The following is a 20,740-nucleotide window of genomic DNA, read 5'->3' as shown; positions in this document are numbered from 1 at the left end:
TGAATGGGGTCGAGGGGAGGCTGAGCTTCAGTCGGGTAGGGCAGGGCAGATCGTTTGGGACAGCCTTGAGTCGATGTTCTCTGTAATTACTGAATCAAGAAGGCGAATGCCTCCTTCCAGGTGAGCGTACGCCCGCGTGTCTGTGATCAGAGCATTTGTGTGAAGGTGGCAGTGGCTCAGGAACGACGGAGGTGTTTCAAAGCCTTCCCATGGTGACCTGCAGGCTCTGGGGAGAGAGAGCACTTCCGGCTGAGACTGCTGCAGCGTCCTTTGCAATGCAATGTATAGGGGATGGCACAGAGCAAGCATAAATTCCACACATTAGGTTGGTTCTGAAAGCTGTTTTTAAAAGGGTTACTCTGTACATGAGCACAAACAACAAAGCCCAAACCAAATGAGGCTTGCTCTATTTCTGCCTGTGTTCCCATGAGCAGCCAAGCTGTGGTAGGTTCCCTTAGCTTACAGCTGAAGCCTTGCACGTCTGCTGTCCCTCTGGCTAGGTGCTGCTGGCCCAGTTTGGTTAGAAGCACGTTTACATGTGCCAAAGTCAGCAGGTGAAGGCGCGAGGAAGTGAGCTTTGTGGTCTCCGTTCCCTCCTGGTAGGAACTCTTCCTTGCGCATGGCAGGCAGCACCTTGCTGCGTTGAGTTGATGAAACCTGCAGGTAAGCAGTGACCCAACTGTGTGACAGCAGACCTAACCAAACTGCATCCCAGCTCAATTTACAGCTAGCAATATGCTGGTTTTCTATGGCACTTTCCTGGTGGGCTTGAACCGACTGCTACAGGCTGGGGGAGGGCGAGCTCCACACTCACTGAAGCTTAAGGGTCAGTAGTCAGGCTGCAGGTAGCTGACATTATGGCTCCTGCTGTTTGAGTGTGTGATTAGTCTGTCATCAGCTGTGGGTGCTCTAACACCTAAATGTCCAGTTGTGCTTCTACCTGGTGGTTTTGTGTTAGTGGCACTACACAGTGGCAGGCTCTGCAGTCTCATTGTGCATATAGGTTCACTAAGGGTTCTTCGTGGGCAGTAGGTACTCCGGGAAAATATCTGGGAGCTTCAGATGGGCTTTTTTTTGTGTGCTTTTCAGTGCTTTGTCAAGTGGTCTTCCTGCTCCCTCTTTCGGCTCTGTTTTTTATGGGGAACTTTTGCGTGTTCCCAAGTTGCTTCACTGCAAGATTTTTTTTGCCGTGTTTTCTTGTTAGTTAGTTTTTTTTTAATGAGTTTCTTCATGAAATAAGGGTGCAGGGTGGGATTCTGTGCTAGGACACAAATCCACATTTCTGCTTGCTTTTTTGACCTTTTTCAGTCCCTGTATTCTCCACCAACCTCTAGCAGTAGCAGCAGAATTTTCCTTCTTTTTTGAGCTCCCATGATGGTATGTACTGCGCTGCCGTACTCACGTTAGAGCTGTTCGCTCCCTCGGTGTGTCTTAAAGTGTTGTGTGCAGAGTGTGCCTGTCTCTGTGCATGGGTGTCTATCTATGGGCACGTATGAACGTTTTGGGTGTTGGGTGATCTGTCTGCTGAAGAAGCAGAAGAGAGTCTAGTTGTGGTGGTGGGGTGTGGTGTTCTGGAGGTCCCCTTGTGTCCCTCCTCCTCTGTGATGGGCTTCCACAAGCAGCTCTGAGTCTGCCAGACTGTATCCCCTGCCCTAGGTAGGGAAAAAAGTGATTCCCTCCCCACTACAAGAGCTGCAGACACTTAGTGCTAATAGTAAGGTACGCTCTGGAGCTCCGTGCAGCCGCCAGCTACAGGCATTGTTCCCTCAGATACACTTAAAGCCAGTCTTGCATGCTCCTGGGTGGTCTGCTGGCAAGTCCTGCTTAGTTACAGTTACTGAGTCAGAGCACGTACCGCCTCCCAGGTGCGTTGGAAATTAACTTGTTTTCCTGGGTAAACGGAAACTTAGCAAGGGGAACATTTCCATGTATAGCTCGACCTCCTTGCACGGCGAGGATAACTATCTAGGGGTTCAGTCTTCCTGTAGCTTCATTACTTGCGTGCTCCCTGTGAACCCCCTTTTTTGATTTTTTCCTCTCCATTCCGGCGCTTAAGCAGTTGGAAGCTCCCCCAAGCAGAGGTACCAAGCCGTGAGGTATGAATCGTGATGAGCAAATTCTAGTGTTGTTGAGACCAAGAAGTTCATAGGTTCATTAGGTTCATTAGGTTGGAAAGGACCTACAAGATCATCTAGTCCAACCATCCTCCTATCACTATCCCTACCCAACTACTAAATCAAATCCCTTAGCAAGTTAAGAAAATCCCGTGTCCTTCTCTCGAATTTTTAATTGATCGTCTTCGTTTTTCAGACCTGAGGGATCAGGGTCTGTGAGCTTTCTTCTGCCCACCGCCTCTCAGCTGCGCTTCTCGATCAGCAGTGCACTTGCCATCCAAGTCCCTGTGCTCTGCAATCTGATTGTGTCTTCCTTGGGCACGCTCCCTGAGGCACAGTGCTGCCTTCAGGCCACCTCCTGCGACAGTGGCATTTCCCAGGCTCCAAGCTGATAAATAACTCCATGTTGTAGCAGGGGCTGTTTCAGTGTTACGATTGTGTAACAGACTGGAGATGGAATTTGGCCTGGTAAAAATGAGGTAATTGAAGAACTGGAAAACAGAGCTGCTTTATTTTCTCTTTAGAATCTTTTTCTCATGTCCATCTTTCCCCCCTGCATAACGATATATATAAGTCCCTTTTAAATAAAATCATCAAGCCTTTGGCTTGTCACTTTTTGCTCAAAATCCACTAGACACAGTTTAATAGATCTTTAGTTGTTAAATGAATGCTTGAGGAATGGTGAACTTTCCTTTTATCCGTTCAGTGTACTTGTATTCTGGCACATGCTGTTGTAATGTGCACACGCTGACGGTGTCAACGGAAATGATTTGGGTATTGTAGGAGCTGAAATGAAAAGCCTTTGAATAGCTTTCTTAGAGAAATATAAGATAAAGAGATTTTAAGTCACGGTGAACTGGCAGCTAAGTAGAAGAGAAATTGCAGCTGCTTTTGCTTTTATTTGAAATGAGAATGTAAGAGATTTTAAAAACAAGGAGCTAGGAAATGAAGTGAAAGGGAAGAGCAAAACCTGTTGGTAAAATGGGATGAAGGTCAATTTGCTCTGAGTTACTGAGAGAAGCAAAAATTTCTATCCAATCAAGTGTTGACCACTGTCTTATGCAGTCCTTTGGATGATTTGAAATGTAACCAGAAGGGGCAGCTAGAGTTGCAGGGTTATGTGGTTCCCTTCAGGAGAATGTCTTGTAAAGAAAGTTGAGTCACAGATACAGCCTAGTACGAAAGGAGCAAGTTGTGTTTATTGCTTTATGCAAGTGAAATGTCTTAACTGGTGTTTAATTTATTTTTACGGGGCAAAAAAAGGCATATGCATAGATCTTCCAAGTCTCATATGCAAATCTTCCAAGTTAATTTAAAAAAAAAAAAAGGGAGAGGAAGAGTTATGGAAATATCTGTGACATGATTTTAAGAACAAATGAGTGTGGGTGCTAGGATGAGAAGAGCGTTCTAGGGCAAGGCATCAGCTAGGCTGCAGTTAAAGGCATCTGGTCTTAGTTTACCCATTAAATGCTTTCGTGCTCTGACAAGAATATGTTCTGTTTCTTAACAGCAACTCAGGCATGAGAATCTTGTGAACCTCCTGGAAGTGTATAAAAAGAAGAAACGGTGGTACCTGGTGTTCGAATTTGTGGATCACACGGTGCTTGATGATCTTGAGGCATCTCCAAATGGACTCGACTACAGCAGGGTTCGGAAATACTTATTTCAGATTTTGAGAGGAATGGCGTTTTGTCACAGCCATAACGTAAGTATGCCTGAGAAGTCAGCTCTGCAGTTAGACTCGAATGGATAGATACAGGGGTGTGTATTTGTGAACAGTAAATACAGCTTTGGCTGGAATTTGGAAGTAGAGCACAAGGGTCTGACTGAGTTTCATACGAAGTGTCAGAGCCTGGCACCACTTCAGGCACTGGTCCGTCTGTGACTGAACTGTGAGAGTTCTTCGGAGGAAGGGTGCAGAAGTCCAAGGAAGCAAATCACCTCACTGACTTTGTTCAGACAGAGGGAGATGGTTTCTCTTCCAAAAGCTTTCTTCTTAGAGTGTCTATGTAAATATATGGGCAGGCTTTTTAGTCATGACCATGTAACTATCCACGTGTATTTCTTTCTGTGTTGGGGAAACTGTCTTTCAAGCGATCCTAAAACACTCTTCACGTTTAATTGCAGGATATGCTTGTGGCCCTTGCAATACTTACAGCTTTTAAATTCACGATCGGGTCCGGTTTTTAAGTACAGTAAGCTATCTGTAAAATCCCTACGGTGAATTCATGCAGAGAAATACATCAAATTAACACCCCTGCTCAACAACTGAAGTTTCTGCCATCTTGGGTTGATGCTTTTTCCTTATCTGTGTGCACATAGCTGTGTTGTGTGGAGTTGATCTATTTCCCATGCCTGCAAAAATTTAATTTTTTACCTGACTGTGAGAAAGGTGCTATTTCTGGTGGGCTGGTCAGTTTCCTGCATGGAAATTACTTGGCTTGCTTTTTTCCTGTGCAGATAATACATCGGGATATTAAGCCAGAGAACATACTGGTCTCCCAGTCAGGAGTGGTAAAACTCTGTGACTTTGGTTTTGCTCGCACATTGGCTGCTTCTGGGGAAACTTACACAGACTACGTGGCAACTCGATGGTACAGAGCTCCAGAGCTGCTGGTGGGAGACACGAAATATGGCAGGTAGGTGCCAGACAAGAAATATGGCAGGTAGGGCCAGGCTGCAGCAGGGTGTGGGGTTCGTGGGGGTGCTTTGTTTTCTGTGGGACTCGTGCATGTTAAATTGATCGAAGCAATGATGCGCATCGTTCCTCAGTTAATCATTTGTGAAGGCTGGAGACTTCCTCTTCTTTCTGTCTCTGTGGAGCTAAATGTTGCCAGTGCTAGGCTCTTCTGGCTCAGAAGAGCAGAAGGACTGAGCCGTCAGCGTCCCTAGCCTGTTGTCTATAGGAGCTTTTTGGTTGCCAGTGCTAGTATTGAAGGAGGCTATTTCACCTCTGTGCAGCTGGTCCTCTGGCTTGGAGGCAGAGAAATCACTCCAGACGCATTGAGAAAAAAATATTTCAGGACAGAGGAGGTGGGATGAATGAGTTTTTTTTTTTTACTGGGATCTCTCGTGCTGTGAAACCACATCAGAAATTAAACTCTGCCATTCACAGATCTGTACACCCCTGTATGCTTATTTATGACTTACAAGTTCATTTATAATAAGTGCCCCGTAACAGTAGGTGCCTGCCGAAGGAAAAGCTTTGTGTTCTCTTAAGGACTTGCTGGACGCTGGCCCAGCTCAGCCTTTAGCTCAAAGAGAAGGACGAAGCTGTGCTGAGTGGGGTTGTTTTTCTTCCAGGGCTGTGGATGTGTGGGCTATTGGCTGTCTGGTAACAGAAATGCTCACAGGAGAGCCCCTGTTCCCAGGAGATTCAGACATTGACCAGCTCTACCATATCACCAAGTGCCTGGGTGAGAACAGCCTGTCAGACTCCTAGTGCCTATTTGTTAATGAAGGTGTTATAAATAGGTCTTGACGGGGAGAGAAAGGTGTGAAGAGGAAGACTATGTTGTGTGCTGAACTTCTTCTGCTTTCTTCGTGCTTTTTGCAAAGGGAGAAAGCTAGGAGCTTGGCGACTACGGAGTCCGTTCGCGGTGTTTGAATGGAAAGAGAGTGACCCATTTTCTAGCTCTTATAGTACTGCTAACTTAGTAATTTGGCCTCTTAAACATTCTCAGGATGGCACTTCTTCCGTTTGATTGCTTTGGTTGTGTGATTCCAGGTAATTTAATTCCAAGACACCAAGAGTTATTTTGTAAAAATCCCCTCTTTGCTGGCATGAGGTTGCCTGAAGTGAAGGAGGCTGAATCTCTGGACAGACGATATCCTAAGCTCTCTGCTTCAGTGCTAGATTTAGCCAAGGTAAGTAACTGATCATTTTGGAAGTTCCTTGGAGTGGTTCTCTTAAGAATTTAGTGCCTTTGTCGGATACTTGCTACTTGCCACGGGGAAGTGAATTCAGCCTGCAAAAAGAACTAGCACGGTTGAGCTGGCTTAACAACTACCCTCGCAATGATCAGCTGCTTGTGTCAGTAGTTCAGCCGCTCTCCTGGGTAATGGGAAAGACCGAGCTCATCATCTCCAGCTCCACAGGGCTGCTGCACTTCCTCCGAGGAGGACTAGTAGCATGCTATAGATAACGTGCAGCCCCTTGCTGTTTTCTTGTTAGCACAGCTGCGTGATACAGTGTTTTCTGTCAATCCTCTATCCACCTCCCGATGGAGGCACTGCAAGCAAATAGACCTGGATGAGATGGCACTGGAACATGCACTTGTGTGGGAGCTATGCATCTTTTTAACCGATTCTGAAGACTTTTTCTGCTTTCAGACAGTAGTGTCAAACGCCAATATGCTGGGTATCTAAAATAACCTTTAGACACCTGAATGTGTTTGAAACACCCTGTGATCGAACCAGCTCCTAAAGGCTTAGCCAAACAAGTGAAACTGAAAATGAGAGGTGTCCTGGGTGGTGGAGTATTTGTGTGGCAGGTACAACGAGCCGTCTTTGTGAGCCTTAGTGATTTGAGTGGATGTAGCCAGCAAATATTAAAGGTTTTTTTGGGAAAAAGGGTACGTCTCTTGGGCTCATCTCCATGTAGCAGGCCATAGAAGTGGGAGCTTTGCAGCTGTTTTTCTTGACATGATTTGGAAGTGCTAAAGCCTTTGTTTCATTTCTGCCTTCTACTGTTTACCTTGGTTTGACAGAAGTGTTTGCAGATTGACCCAGACAAAAGACCATCCTGTGCCGAACTCTTGCAGAGCGATTTCTTTAACAAGGATGGATTTGCTGAAAGGTAAATAGTGCATTTCTTACTCAAAACAGGACAAGATTATAAGGAAGTTAAGAATTGTGCTTTAAGATTGCGTGCTGGGTTTGCAAAGCGGTTAGTTGCTGAGCGTCTTAGCTTTGTTCTGTTTGAGCCTTCCCAAAAATGAGGGAAACAGTTGATTTTGAACACGCTCCGGTAGTGCATTTACCACGTTACCTTGTCGTGACATGAATTCATCAGCACGTGCTTCGTGTCACAGCATAATGAGTAGTATTGTCTGATGCTGCATTCTGAGAGCGCGTCTTACATCAGACTAGTATGCGACCGTCTTTACTGCTGTCAAAACACAAGTGTGCTTATGAAAGATTTTATTTATTTTAATGGCAAAATGTTATTTTATTGGCTTCTCGTTACATAAAAATACTCGGTTTGTTTCATTACTTGGAAGGTCATAACAGCCTGGGCTGAATGCTGATATTGATACTTAGAGTAACAGAAGCCTTTTCTTTTTCCCTTCCCCACTATCCTAAGTAGATTTGCTCAGGGGCTGAATTTGAGGATTCACAAAGAAACCAGAGACCGTCAGTTACAAAAGAAATCAAAAGTCAGCAGAAGGCATAAAGATGATGCTGCAGAAGAAAGAAAGATGCTTGGTAAACTGGTATGTCTTTTTTTTTTTCAGTTTGCTTTCCAAACCTGTGTTTATTTCCATCTTTTAAAATGAATGAATAAGTATGTGAGGTAGTTTAATTGCTTAGCAAAAATACTAACACGAGTTTACATGTCATTTTATAAAAAAGACTAGATAAAATATGTGCCAGAGAAGCTCACCTCTCTGTGAGATTAAGCACTGCCTGAGGCCTGTGCCCTTCAGCTCTGCTCCTTGCTGCAGTACAGAGAGCAGGCTGCTGTGTAGATGTTCTGTGCCTTCCGTTCTGTCTGGCTGCTACAGGTTGCTCTGATGCCTGGCTAGACATTCTGCAGGTGGCTATTTGAGCCTTCCCTTGTCAATAAAACACGTCACAAAGCAGTTACTCGCAAGCAGAGAACTGTAAGGAGAACCAGTTAGAAAGCCTAAGTTGTGTTGAGTGAGCAAAATGTGGTTCTCTGCAGCTGCTTACCTGTGTTTAAGTTCTGTCTCCAAAACTGCAGATTTTGCTTTCAGTCAGATGTGAAGGACTAGAGGCTTCAGAGTTACACTGAGGTGACACTGGGCTTGGTTTTTCTTTCTTCAGAAGTGACACTTGATATGGCTGTTCTTCCTCTATCGCTTCCAACTCATTCCAGGGTGACTTATTTACAGAGGGTGCTGGATCCCTGACAAGTTTCCTCCTTTCAACTTTAATGGAAGACAGGCTTTCGATTGCACTACTTAAGCCAACTCCGTCAGATCCTTGCAGAGTTGTGCAGGCTTAGGCTTTTGACATTTTTCTTCCACGTGCAGCTCTAAGTTAATTTTTAAATGTAACTGTAAGAGAAATTTGATGCTCATCTTCCCAAACAGGATTTCAACACTGACCCGAAGAGCAGAGGTGCAAAGATGTTCAAAGTGAAGCATTCTAGAGGAGATGGAGAGAAAGAAGAGCCATCATCTGACCTGAGCTCCCTCTGTGACAGTCCAACCAACCCGTTGAAAATAGGCCCCCAAACCAATCCAAAAGATTCCTGTAGCAACTTAGACTACATCAAGAATGCAGACATCATTATTCCTCCCATTAACCGGAATGTTTCTCCCGCTACGTCTGCGATGGTGCCTGTACCTGGGAACTGTAACTACAGGTATAGGAGCAGAGCTGGAGAAGCTTGTTTCTTTTGGCCTTGTTGCTGAGGAACAGTAATGTGCAGAGGGAGCTTGCAGGGTGGTGATGTGGATTTGGGGCGTGATGCAGTGAGGAGTAGCTTTTGGGTGAAGGATTTATGTACGTGGATTAGAAAGTCTGGCTTCATCTCAGGCAGCTCTAAGGGTCCGTGCAGACAGTCTTTGTTTCTGCATTGGAAAAACCCTATTGGACAGCAGCAGTTCGCCAGCAGCTGCAATGCTAGCATTTCTTTGACTTGTGGCTTATCCTTTGGACAAAACTTGTGTTAGCTGGGCCCTCTGTGAGTGTTACCGTAGAATCACCATGGTTAAAAAAGACCTCCAGTATCATCCGGACCAACCACACTCCTGCCCCAGTATTTCCCTAATAAATTGTGTCCCTTAGTACAACATCTGAGCGTTGCTTGAACGCCTCCAGAGATGGTGACTCGGCCACCTCCGTTGGCGGCCCGTTCCAGCACCTTATTTTTCCTAACATCCCACCTGAGTCTCCCCTGGTGCAGCTTGAAGACATTCACCCTTGTCCTATTGCTAGTTATACAGGAGAAGAGGCCGATCCCCACCTCACCACAACCTCCTTTCAGGTAATTGTAGAGAGAGATAAGATCTTCCCTGAGCTGTCTGTTCTCCAGACCGAACAATTCCAGTTTGCTCTGCTGCTCCTAATGAGACTTCTCCAGACCCCTCAGCAGCCTCTTTGCCCTTCTCTGGACACACTCCAGGGCCTCGATATCTTTCTCGTAGCGAGGGGCCCAAAACTGAATGCAGTACTTGCTGTGTGGCCTCACCAGCGCTGAGTACAGAGGGAAGATCACTTCCCTGCTCCTGCTGGCAATACTATTTCTGATTTAAGCTGGCAAGAGGGCCCCTGCGGGCCTTCCAATTACAGTGCTTCTGGGCTTTTTACACTTGTTTGTATTTATATTGATTATTTTCTAAAACAGTTTGGGCCATTTGTAATTACAGAGTTGATGAAAAGAGTAAGAATTACTTGAAACCATTTTTAAAGCAAACGAAGACTTCTCCAGGAGACCATTACAGTGTAAGCTTGACTTCGGTAAGTTGTCTGTCCTTCCCCCTTGACTAACCAAAAATAAGTTCTCAGCTGTGTGCTTTATTGTCAATAATCTCTTTTGTCTCAGTGTTCACCGTAACTCCCAACTAGAAATAGTATGCTTTTCAGCCTTTTCTTCCTTTGTTACTATTATCTTAATGTGAAACATACTTTATGTAAAAGGACAGAGTTTCTACATGAAGGGAGCAGTCAGGAAGGATACTTGTGAGACATGGAGTATATCCACGACGTATTGTCTGTCCAGGAAATGGGCCATTTATGTTTAAATGTTGAAGCAGAGCTTAGGATTTTGATTTAACATTGTCAGGGTCTCCTTTAATCATGTCATAAATGCATATAAAGTTGATAATGAAAACAAATGAAATACAAAGACCTCCACTGCATGCACTGCCTAGTTGACAGTTTTTCCAAGCTGGAGGAATATTTGCCTTTGTAAAAAAGAGACCTAATAATAACAGAGAGCTAATCCGAGCCATTCTCCAGTTGTATTGTCTCTTAGAAAGCAATTTCTTTTAGATGGTTGGTGTTGCTTGTTTTGTTTTACTTATTTTTAGTTTGTTCTGCTGTGGTTGTTCGGTTGTTTTTAACGTGTGAACCATATTTAAGCAGAATGGATTCCTTTAACTACTTGATATAGTCTTGAAAATAGCTTTGTTTTTTCTGTATCTGTATGAGCTGATCATTCACTGGATTTCAGGTCTCTAATGAAAAGAACGTCCTTCAGGCAAACAGGAAAAAATGGAAATTCTCGAAGACGGATGTGCATTTGCCAGAATTGAATCATCTCCCTGAACTGAGAGGAGTGGAAGGTATGAGCTTTAATGTCCTCTGAGTTAAAGCGAAGCGGCAAGAAGCATTACAGCAGTCAGGTGTCGTTTCTTTAACCTTCTGTGCTCTGGTTGCATTTTACAGGATGGCATCCCACGCATCTGAAAAAGGAAACAGTTTCAGAGTCCCAGGTCCCCTCCCTTGCTGCTATTGACCTTCATAACACAACTCTGGCCTCACAGCAGGTAACAAAGCAATAAAATAGTTTGTGCTGTTCTGCTCGATTCGATCAGGACTCCGAACAGCACGACCCTCAAGTTTTTCGCTCGTCTCTTAACAGAAGCAAAACTTGCCTTGGTTTTTTAGCTGTCTGATTAGAAAAAATTGGAAGGAAGGGTTGAGATGATTCTTGTGAAGGCCCTCTGCTACCCTGATATCATACGGTTTAGGAAACGAATGGCAACCTCTGACATCTGGGATGGAGATCTTTGGGGTGATCTTGATGACAGTGGGCTAGAAAATGATCCCTTGTTCCTCGCTGATCTTCCTGAATATGAGCAGTTTCATAGATGCTCTGAACAGATCAAATATGGTACTGAACAGTACAAATATGGTCAAGGATTTCCGTGGCAGCCGAGTAACGATGAATGGAATGCCCCTGAACAATTTCTCACGTGGCTGGAATTAATGCATGGTATTGTGAACTAGTTGTGAAATGGGCTGGGATGATGTGGTAGCTGACAAACAAAATCTAAGGCCCCAGGGAGGAGATTATAAGGTGAGACCTGTGAAAAAGGGAGCAGCAATTAGATCAAAAAGAAATGAATTGAAAAACCTGCAAACACAATTTTGAGAATGGGTAACCGAGTATGGAGAAAAGCGCTAGCCCTAGCCATTCCTAATGCTGCAATGCATGGTCAGCCTACTAGTGCTAGCTTGAGTCCGATTGGATCATTTCAGAAATGAGGTAACAGTGAGAGAGAGCAATGAAGTTCCAGTTCCCAGAAAGGCAAATAATCGCTTCCTGTCTCTTAGGGAAGAATTGCAGGGCGTGAAGCTAAAAAGTGAGTAATGACTGGAAGGTGACGGGGTCTGCCTGTCTGGCAAGTGGAGGCTTATCAGTGCATAACTTATGATGGTCCATTATTGGATTCCAGTCAGTCCCCAAACATGACTGGTGAAGATTCTGGTAGATACAGGAGCCTATGTTTCAATACTAACACAAGATGCTGAGAAGCTGAGTTCGCAACCTCGATATCAAGGAGTTAAAAATTACTGGCGTTAATGGAGCGAGTGTTGTTTGCCCAACTGCTGAAGTTAATTTATGACTTCTGGATAAGAAACACCTATCATCTACTTGCTTTGCAAGTAAAGGCCATCATGAAAATATTTTACGACTTGGTGTATTAAATGGGTTATCCTGGCACCTGCCAAATGGCAGCCCGTAGTCCAAACCCCATGGTAGTAGGTAGGCGCTGTGATATATACTGAGGAGTTGAATGTAGTACAGAGGGAGAAAGTGTATGAGCCAGGCACAGAAGGAGGAGGGAAACGTTTGCAACTTTTAAAGATGAGTTCTTCAGTAATACTGAGGTGATCTGAAAGCTGTGTAATTCCCATCTGCCATTTTGGCTACCTTGCTTCCAGTTGAGATTTGGCAGACTGTAGTGGAGGGGGGGGTGGAGAAAGTGTATTCTTGATACAATTTGAAGTCTGATTTGATCAAAGGATGTTTGTGTGTTGCATAGAATGTGGTTTCTCACTGTTTTCCCCACTTGATACTGCACTTGGAATTTGAATTCTCCTTTTTGTAATTTTTTCCCCCTATTTACAGATGTCAGGGAGCTCGATTCTTGATTCATCAGAAGCCAGCGTCCCCAGAGTTGAGCACTAGCATTACGGAGAAGGAGATGATAGAGTCATTATAGAATTGCTTAGGTTGGCGGGGACATCTAGTTCCAATTCCCTGCCATGGGCAGGGTTGCCACCCACTAGGTCAGGCTGCCCAGGATCCCATCCAACCTGGTTTGAATGCCTCCAGGGATGGGGCATCCACAGCCTCTCTGGGCAACCTATGCCAGTGCCTTACCACCCTCTGAGCGAGACCTTTATTCCTAACATCTAACCTAAATTTCCCTGCTTTTGGTTTATAGCCATTTCCCCTTGTCCTGTCACTTATCAGACCATGTTAAACGTTGATCCTCCTCCTGCTTGTAAGCTCCCTTCGAGTTCTGAAAGGCCACGATGAGGCCGCTGAGGAACCTTCTCTTTTCCGACCTAGACAACCCAGCTCCCTCAACATTTCTTCATAGGAGGGGTGCTCCTGCCCTCTCTGTGGCCTTCTGGACAACAGCTCCATATCCTTTCTGTACGGGGTGCCCGTGGCTTGGACCCCAGAGTCTCACAAGGGTAGAGTAGAGGGGGACATCTCTCTGCTGGCCTTCTCGTGTGATGCAGCCCAGAATACTGTTGGCCTTCCAGGCTGCAAGTGCACTCCCTGGCTCACGTCCAGCTTCTCATCCATCGGAACTCTGAAGTCCTTCTTGGCAGGGCCGCTCTCAAGGAGTTCTTCTCACAGTCTGTACACGTCTGGGTTTGTCCCACACTCTAAGTACAGCAACTTATACTTGGCCTTGTTAAATTTTAATAGGGTTTTTTTGTGTGCCCGCTTTTTGAGCCTGTCAAGGTCCCTCTGGATGGTGGCCCCTCTTTCTGTTGTGTCAACCGCACCACACAGCTTGGTGTTGTCTTCAAACCCGCTGAGGGTATACTCCGTGCCACTGTCTATGTTGTTGATAGAGATGTTGAAGAGAACCAGTCCCAAGATGGAACTTTGCAGTACACTGCTAAAGACAGGCGTCCACCTGAACGTGAAGCCGTCGACAACAACCTTCTAGCTGTGACCACGCAACCAAGTCTTTATCTACCAAACAGTCCAGCCCTCAAATCCATCTCTCTCTGGTTTAGAGATAAGGATGTGTTACAGGACCGCATCCAAGGTTTTGCACAAGGTGGGGTAGATGGTATCCGTTGCCCATCATTTGTCTACTGATACTGTCATTTGCTCATAAAAGGGTCTGCAGAGTGGTCAGGCGTGATCTGCCCTCGGTGGAGCCATACGGGCTGTCATAGATCACCTCCTCATCTCACGTGTGCCTTAACAGCTCTTTTAGGAGGATCGCACTTGCCTATAAAATTTGTACAGCAGAGCCTCCTGCTGTCTTTCAAATTGGGTGTTTCGGAACACTTAACTAGCTGGGCAGCACGATGGAAAGAATCCTTTTACACTTCCCACTCTAGTTCAGGGCACGTAGCTATGACAGTAACTCCTTACGGAGGGCAGCATGCAGCTTTCTTTACAGGTACTGAAGCGGACGTGTAGCAGGTAAATCACTTTCCTGGTGCTAGGGATTGCTGTTGAGAAATTAATTACCTCATGAATTTGAAAGTTGAGGAAGCTAGTAGAATAACAATAAAGGGGAAAGAGCTGTTTTTTTTTAATGATGATGTCATATTATTTAACATAAATATATTAACATAGCTGTGGAGCTCAGTGGTTTTTTCTGGGAAAGGAGACTTTTTATTGTTACTCAGTGTCTTTCAGGGAGCCAGCCATAGATGTCAGACTTAGCCTTATTTCTCTTGAAAGGGAGAACTCAGGTGCTTTCTCAAGTGTTTTGCTGAGCATTTTTGCTCTCAGGAGCATTCCTCTAACAGCTGCTAACTTTGAAACGCCTGTTTAGTCTCGTGTACAAATGCTGCACTTGTTTTTAATCTGAGTGAGTGTATTTGGCATATATACGCCGATGATGAGATGGCTTAATACAACTAGGAAGAAAGAAAAAAACACTTGACCTGAAAGTCATCTTGATAATATAAATGGGAAAAAAAACAACAACCCTGTGATTAAAGTTGTTTCCAACTGTGAAACAAAGGTGCAGTTGTACAGCTTAGTTATTGTTTGCCTGCATCATCCTACTTCTATCCTCTTGGTATGGGTGACCGAAACGGTGGGAACAATCCATCTCAGTTGGAAGATGCTCCCACGATCCTGTCTTGGGAGAAGAGAGGAGTGCTTACTCTCACGTTAGCACAGTGGACGGTGCATGAGATATGGTTTTGGTTCAGTTTGAGGACAGAGCTTGCTGCCATTGCATGCAATCCAGTTTGTTGAAGGTGCTTTAGGGCCAGGTCTTGACTGAGATTGTTCAGGTAGAAATAGACTTTTTCTCTCAAAGTCATAGGAATTTTCTCTCAAAGTCATAGGAAATTTGAACAAGCCTCGCATTATTTGATAGAACTGCACAACTTAAGAATATATTACTGTAAGAGGCCAACGAGTATAGGATAAGTGCATTACAGAAATCTCCTAATGAAGTTGGTATTTCTTCCTTGCATGCATGGATCTTGAATCTTGCTTCACCTTAATCTCACAGTGGGATTTGCAAACCTTATCATCCCTTCCCTCAGTGGAGGACAGCTGCTTATGTCCAAAATTTCCTCTTATTTAATATACTATGTCTTTCCAAAGTCTAAAGTTGTCTTTGTTGTTTCACTCAAGAGTAAATGAGGCTTCTCACCTGTGACTTTTAATAATCAGCAGACTGATTGTAGCTGCACACTTCTGAATGTACTGGCCTGTATTCAAGCAGCGCTTGCAGGCAGCGCTAGATGCTGTAGCATCTTGTCTTTGCGTGGATGATGGGACAAGCTTTTAGGTACTCAAAAACTAGCGGTAGGAAAGGAAGGGAAGGCAACAGAAAGGGCTTTTCAAAGACAATGTAGCAAGGAATACATAAACAAATGTAAAAGAAGAAAGCTGCGTTCATAAAGGCCATTGTTCCGTTCCAGTAAGTAACCTGGTATCACAAGGGAAAGAGCAAAAGTGATCCAGGTAGAAAGTCTCAAGTCTAGTTTCAGGAAGCACCGGTTAGTGAGCGAGGTGCCATTGACAAAGATTGAATTCCTCGGAGGTAAGCAAAAATTTTCCTTCAGGTTGCCTCCACCTCGCAGGCTCTTCTTTAACAGACAAGCAAGCTTTTGAGGAGGTGCCTACTTCCATCTGGTGAGCAACTCGTGTTTGTCCTCTGAAATGCAAATGCAAAGAAGATCTACCCTGCCAGACTCCTGAACTTTGTTTGCCCCAAACATTTATCGACAAGCACAGGGTAAGCATTACGTCAACTCAACTAGAAGTCATAATGCAAAATAATGCTCTTCACATTTAAGAGAAGTGACAAGAAGTTTAATTACTTTATTCCAAAATGGGTCAAATTTAGTTACACTTATTAAATGTTTACAATGTACGGTGAAACAGAAAACAGGATTCAGCTCTAATTTTCAAGTAATGCCTTTTAAGATTCTCATCCATCAAGGATTCCACATACTGGCGTTTGTGGAATTGCAACATGCTGTTTAAAAATGCGTAAATGCTGGATGAGCAGCTTTGTGCAAACTGAAGTAACAGACAACTCAAGTTCCCAATGAAAAAGCGGGGAACAACTGTAAAATGGTAATGGAGAAGCGATTCGAGAAGGAGGACACACAACTGAACAAAGGTTACAGACCTTAAACACTAAGTTTAAGAACAGCCATAAGTCATGCTTCAACTGTTTCCCAGAGGCATAGCAAACAGAACTCAATTCTTAAATCTGGAAGGCAATAGAGACATTTCTCAGTAGTAGCACCTACCATAAAAGCCATTTGACTGTTACAGTGTTATTACTGTCTTAATACAACTTCTGTGAGTTCTTGAAAATGTTCCCAAGTTACTGCACTACAAAGTCAAGTAGCAACCCTATGCAAACGTTCTACTGAAATTCTGAAACAGCTTTGATCTCTATTCCCTGTGAACCATTTTGTCAGATGTCACAGCACTGTATCCGATTTTTTCCATCTGCTACATTAAAGGACTTGAATAACGTCAGTTTACATTCTTCTTATCACCACCACGCAGAGACAGAATCTTCAGCCAGCCTTCTTCGTTACCTGAGCGAAACAGAACGTGCATGTATGAAGCTTAACAAACCTTGCTCCGTATTTGATTTCATTGCTCCAATCCAAAGTTTCTCCAGCTATTTTCTTACCTCCAACACGGCGAGATTATTATTAATACATCTTCTTAAATATTTTCTAGATCCTTCAGAGAAGCAGCCTTTTTCTTCCTTGTAGTTAATGTGCAGAGCTGTAATTTAAAAACAAGCACACAAAAAAATTTGCAAGAAACTCTAATCTAAATAACAGTACAGTTTGAAAATGGAAAATGTCACAAAGGAGAGGGAAAAGCTGAGGTAAGTGGGAATTTGCGGTAAATAGCAGAATTTACAATGGATTCCACGGGTACTTCATGTTATTTCAGGTCCCAAAGAATTCCAGATGATGAGTAGGAACCAGGAGTACTCTGAAGATGTTCACAGATAATACACACATTTTTAAACCGAAAACGTTATCCCGTACTTGTAATATTTTTTCATGTAATTACTATTATGAATAAGCCGACCTTTTTAGTCTTTGCACTGAGGACTGTTAATTCTAATACTTCACTTTTTCAGAATCATCTTTCCTATCAAAATACGGCCCAAACTGTAGCGTACAATAATGCAACACTGAATGAGCCCTCTTAATCTTAAAGGACAACAATCAATTGGAGAAGCCTAATTTAGCCTCGGTTTTGTTCTCCCCGGCATCTTCGAGGGGTCATCTCCTGCCTTCTCTGGCTGGATGTCCTTCAGAAATGCTGAGTCAGCGTTATGTGAGACTTCACTGTGACTTACAGCAAGATAATGAACTGAAGTACCACTGACTGGAATCAGACATTTGGTTTCAAACCAAGTGGCCGCTCCCCAGGATGTAGGTGTAGGTATCTGCACATTTGCTCTTTGTCATCAGTGCAGTACGTTTACACCAAGCTAATAAGGCTTGTACACGTGAGCTGCTATTATTTAACCAAGTAGCTTCTCGTTAAAAAAGAAACTTTTCCAAATCTAGAGATTGAGATCCACCTTCATTCGCGCGGTTTGGACCACGAGTGTAATTCAGATCCATTTGCTTTCATAAACAAACCTGTGCTGTCCGGTTGGCGTCCTTTCAGAAAGCAGCTTTTTAATCATGGCATCGGTTCTGCGATGACACATTCAAAACACAAGATTGCTCTTCCAGTTACCTTAGCAATGCTACTAATACATTAGTAATTAGTAATACGCGATCACCACCTCTGCCTTGGGAATAATAGCAAGTGAGTACTTTCGTAATTATCAATGGGATTTTTGTATGTGCTTTGATAACGTCTTTTCTTAACAGTTTTGTACCTTCTGTGATGCTGTAGCTGCCCTCTGTTCCGCATGGCTTAGTCGCGTCTGAAGCCTATTGATGTGTTTTTGATATTCCGTCATTAACTTCTCATCCTGTTTAAATGAAGTATCTTGTTACAAATATCAAGTTCTCTTGTCTGGATCCATCTATACCGCAGTGAAAAGCTTAAAGGAAGAGGACCTTTAGAAGTAGAGCTGTTTACCACTACAGTAAGACTAAACACACAACACTGACACGTTATGAAGAATGTCCAGCTGAAATATGAATCGTATGAGTTCTGCAGTCACAGTCATCTTGAAGTTTCACCTTCCTGAAGTAGGCACACAAAAGCTGATACTGTAATGCAGGTAATTTAATTTATGCCTTATCACAGTACAAATATGTTAGCTATTTTCAAAGGGGAGAAGAGTGTACCAGATATAAAGGATACCATCTCGTTACAGGTATCTCCTATTCTCTTCATCTGCTCCGTATGAATTCTTTACCGTTAGTTTTAGAAACCTGTTCTCACATCATCCCAGTTTTTCTCTGCACATAATACAGCGCTACAAAAAACAAGGCAAGGATTTCTCCTAGACAGAATTGGCTATCACCTCAGATTTGTGAGGCAGCGTGAAAGGATAGCTGTTTTCTGAAGTTACCATTAATTACTGACCCATGTGTATTCCAAAACAATTATGCTCATAAGCTTTAACAGATACTGCTTTTATCTGTACACCTGTATGTGCATATGCAGTGTAAATTCTACTGCGTATGCTGAAAAAGTCATCTCTACATATGCCACATTATCCATAACACAGCACCTTCTCCTTTTTAGAGGTACGCATGTATGCAAAGGCATGTTTTTGCCAACATTTCATATAATGCCTAAAATTGCCAGATGAATAACCACGTAAGATGCTCTCCTTCACCTTTTCAAACATTTTGACAGTGAAATTAACGTTGCTATTTGAACATGACAGTCAATAAAAGCAGTTGTGTTTTCATTCTATGTCTACTCCTGCCAAAAATCTTTCTTAATGAAGGTTTTTAAAGCAGAAACGTATCTTGATGGGCTTCTGTTAGCATCTCCGTGTATTGGCATCAGGTTGTAACTGAAAGCAGTTGTCCTATTAATCAATCTTACCTCGATCACTTTATTGTTTGCCATTTCCAGCTGAGCAATAAGCTCCTGGTTACGAAGTTTTAGTTGATTCATATCACTTCTATTAATCAGAAGAAAAAGGAAAGGAAAACATTTACTCAAAAAAAAAAAACCCAAACTTTAAACCGTAGTATTACACGCCCTTGTCTGAAAACTGCTATATGGAATTTGAAATGCCTGTTAATCTAAGGCTGCAGTACATGTAGCTGGTAGCTTCCGTTCCCTTGTTCTCAAACAACCTCTTAAACTGTTCCAGGTAGATACCCTAAAAATCAACAAACAACTTCTGACTAGCTGCTATAAAAATGAAGCTCAATAGACAGTGCTAGGAATATGAGCCAGTTACCTGGCAACCTGTAGTGGAACTGATTACGTAACGGCAGCCATAAGAACAACAAAATGGCACTTGCTTTAACTTATTGATCCTGGCTTCTGTAGTTTCAGTCAGAGCTTTTGTTTCCTCTTTCCACCTATTTGTTGCTTTTTGCTGAGCTTCCAACAGATGCCTAAGTTCAGCAGTAGACTTTTGACTGATGTCTTCCATTTCCTTAAGACGAACTTCAAACCCGTGTTCTTTCACAGCATGCTCATGCTCCATAGTGCTTATCTTTGTAAAAAAACACAAACAGGATACACTCATTTTTTAAAACACTTGAACTAAGTTCGTAAGCGTTTGCTGAAAGCGTGGAACGTTTAATAAACTTGTAATTATGTATTCAAATAGACACATACTCTCAAGGACGTTTTAAGCCAGTTGTGCAACTGACAATAGAGGATAATTTTTAACATTTTGTTCTTTTCTTCAGGAATACATTTTTCACCTAGTCAGAATTTGTTAGGACTATCGTAATGCATCTAAAATCCTTTGTACATGAGAGGAAAATGGAGGCAAGCGACAACTCTTATCTGTGACTGTGGCTTCCTGTCTGATTATGCATGTGCTCAGTTCTGGTACATGCTTTTTAAGTGCTACCTATTTTTTAAGCTTCAAGGAAAGGTTCTAGAGTTGGAACGAGAGTTCCCATTTAATATGACTTCTTTTATCTTGATGTATAAAGAGCTAAGTGGATGAGGTGCTCCTCATACATAATTAGTAAAGCTGTTTCTGAAATCTTCATTGCTATAGATATTTAGAGAGCATACTGAGAATCAAAGCTATTATTCCTCTCAGAAGGCAGAGGTACATGCATCTCCTGAAGTTCGCTACTATTACATTATCCCATAAGCTGTCTGTTTAGGTGCATCTAATGCAACCCTTTGAAAACCAATACCATCTTTCAAATAAATATCTTAGTTTGCAACTATTTGCGTGGAAAAACAATCTTTGTCCAGAACATACACAACCAGTGTTTGACAACCACACTACTGTATTATTTGTAAGCTACATGCTGCTCTGGTAACACAGTGGACGTGGAAGTAGAGGAATGCTGTACTGAAAATTGTACAGCGATTCCTAATATGGACAGTAGATAAATGAAGATCTAGATTAAGTAAAATCTGTGGAAGAAACCTGTTTTACTATTTGTTCCACCTCCAGTTCCACCTCCAGTTTAATCTTCCAAATATTTTTTCCTAGAAATGTCTTATTAAGCAACCATTAGTCTCATAATAAAAACAGTATATAAACCTGTAGTGGAAATGCTAAGTCCCAGCTTGAAACAGTGATCGAGCACCTGGTGAGAAGGCAGTGCCAACCCAGGGGAGCTCAGGTGCATGCATCATACCTGAGTGACCA

The 20,740-nt window shown here is 43.1% G+C and overlaps 1 protein-coding gene across 4 annotated transcripts in view; it reads left to right on the top strand.

Annotated features, from left to right (window-relative positions):
* Positions 1-20,740, top strand: part of CDKL2 (cyclin dependent kinase like 2) — a 33,220-nt gene that overhangs the window by 435 nt on the left and 12,045 nt on the right. The window contains exons 2-12 of one of the 4 annotated variants that reach the window (XM_065736451.1): positions 3,625-3,819; positions 4,575-4,753; positions 5,418-5,530; positions 5,842-5,981; positions 6,824-6,912; positions 7,420-7,549; positions 8,393-8,667; positions 9,674-9,764; positions 10,480-10,591; positions 10,695-10,795; positions 19,812-20,221. In XM_065736451.1, the coding sequence (XP_065592523.1) occupies positions 3,625-3,819; positions 4,575-4,753; positions 5,418-5,530; positions 5,842-5,981; positions 6,824-6,912; positions 7,420-7,549; positions 8,393-8,667; positions 9,674-9,764; positions 10,480-10,591; positions 10,695-10,795; positions 19,812-19,844 (1,458 nt within the window). In that variant the 3' untranslated portion in view covers positions 19,845-20,221. Of the gene's footprint in view, positions 1-3,624; positions 3,820-4,574; positions 4,754-5,417; positions 5,531-5,841; positions 5,982-6,823; positions 6,913-7,419; positions 7,550-8,392; positions 8,668-9,673; positions 9,765-10,479; positions 10,592-10,694; positions 10,796-17,101; positions 17,647-19,811; positions 20,222-20,740 lie in introns of those variants that run through there. The other 3 variants (XM_065736449.1, XM_065736448.1, XM_065736447.1) reach the window with 3 other exon arrangements.

Source organism: Cyrtonyx montezumae, unplaced genomic scaffold (genome assembly GCF_038088225.1).
Source record: "Cyrtonyx montezumae isolate F1298 unplaced genomic scaffold, pur_monq_1.0 scaffold_2, whole genome shotgun sequence".
Lineage (NCBI taxonomy): Eukaryota > Metazoa > Chordata > Aves > Galliformes > Odontophoridae > Cyrtonyx > Cyrtonyx montezumae.
Note: the sequence above shows the minus strand (reverse complement) of the source record. Positions and strands in the feature narration are given on the sequence as shown.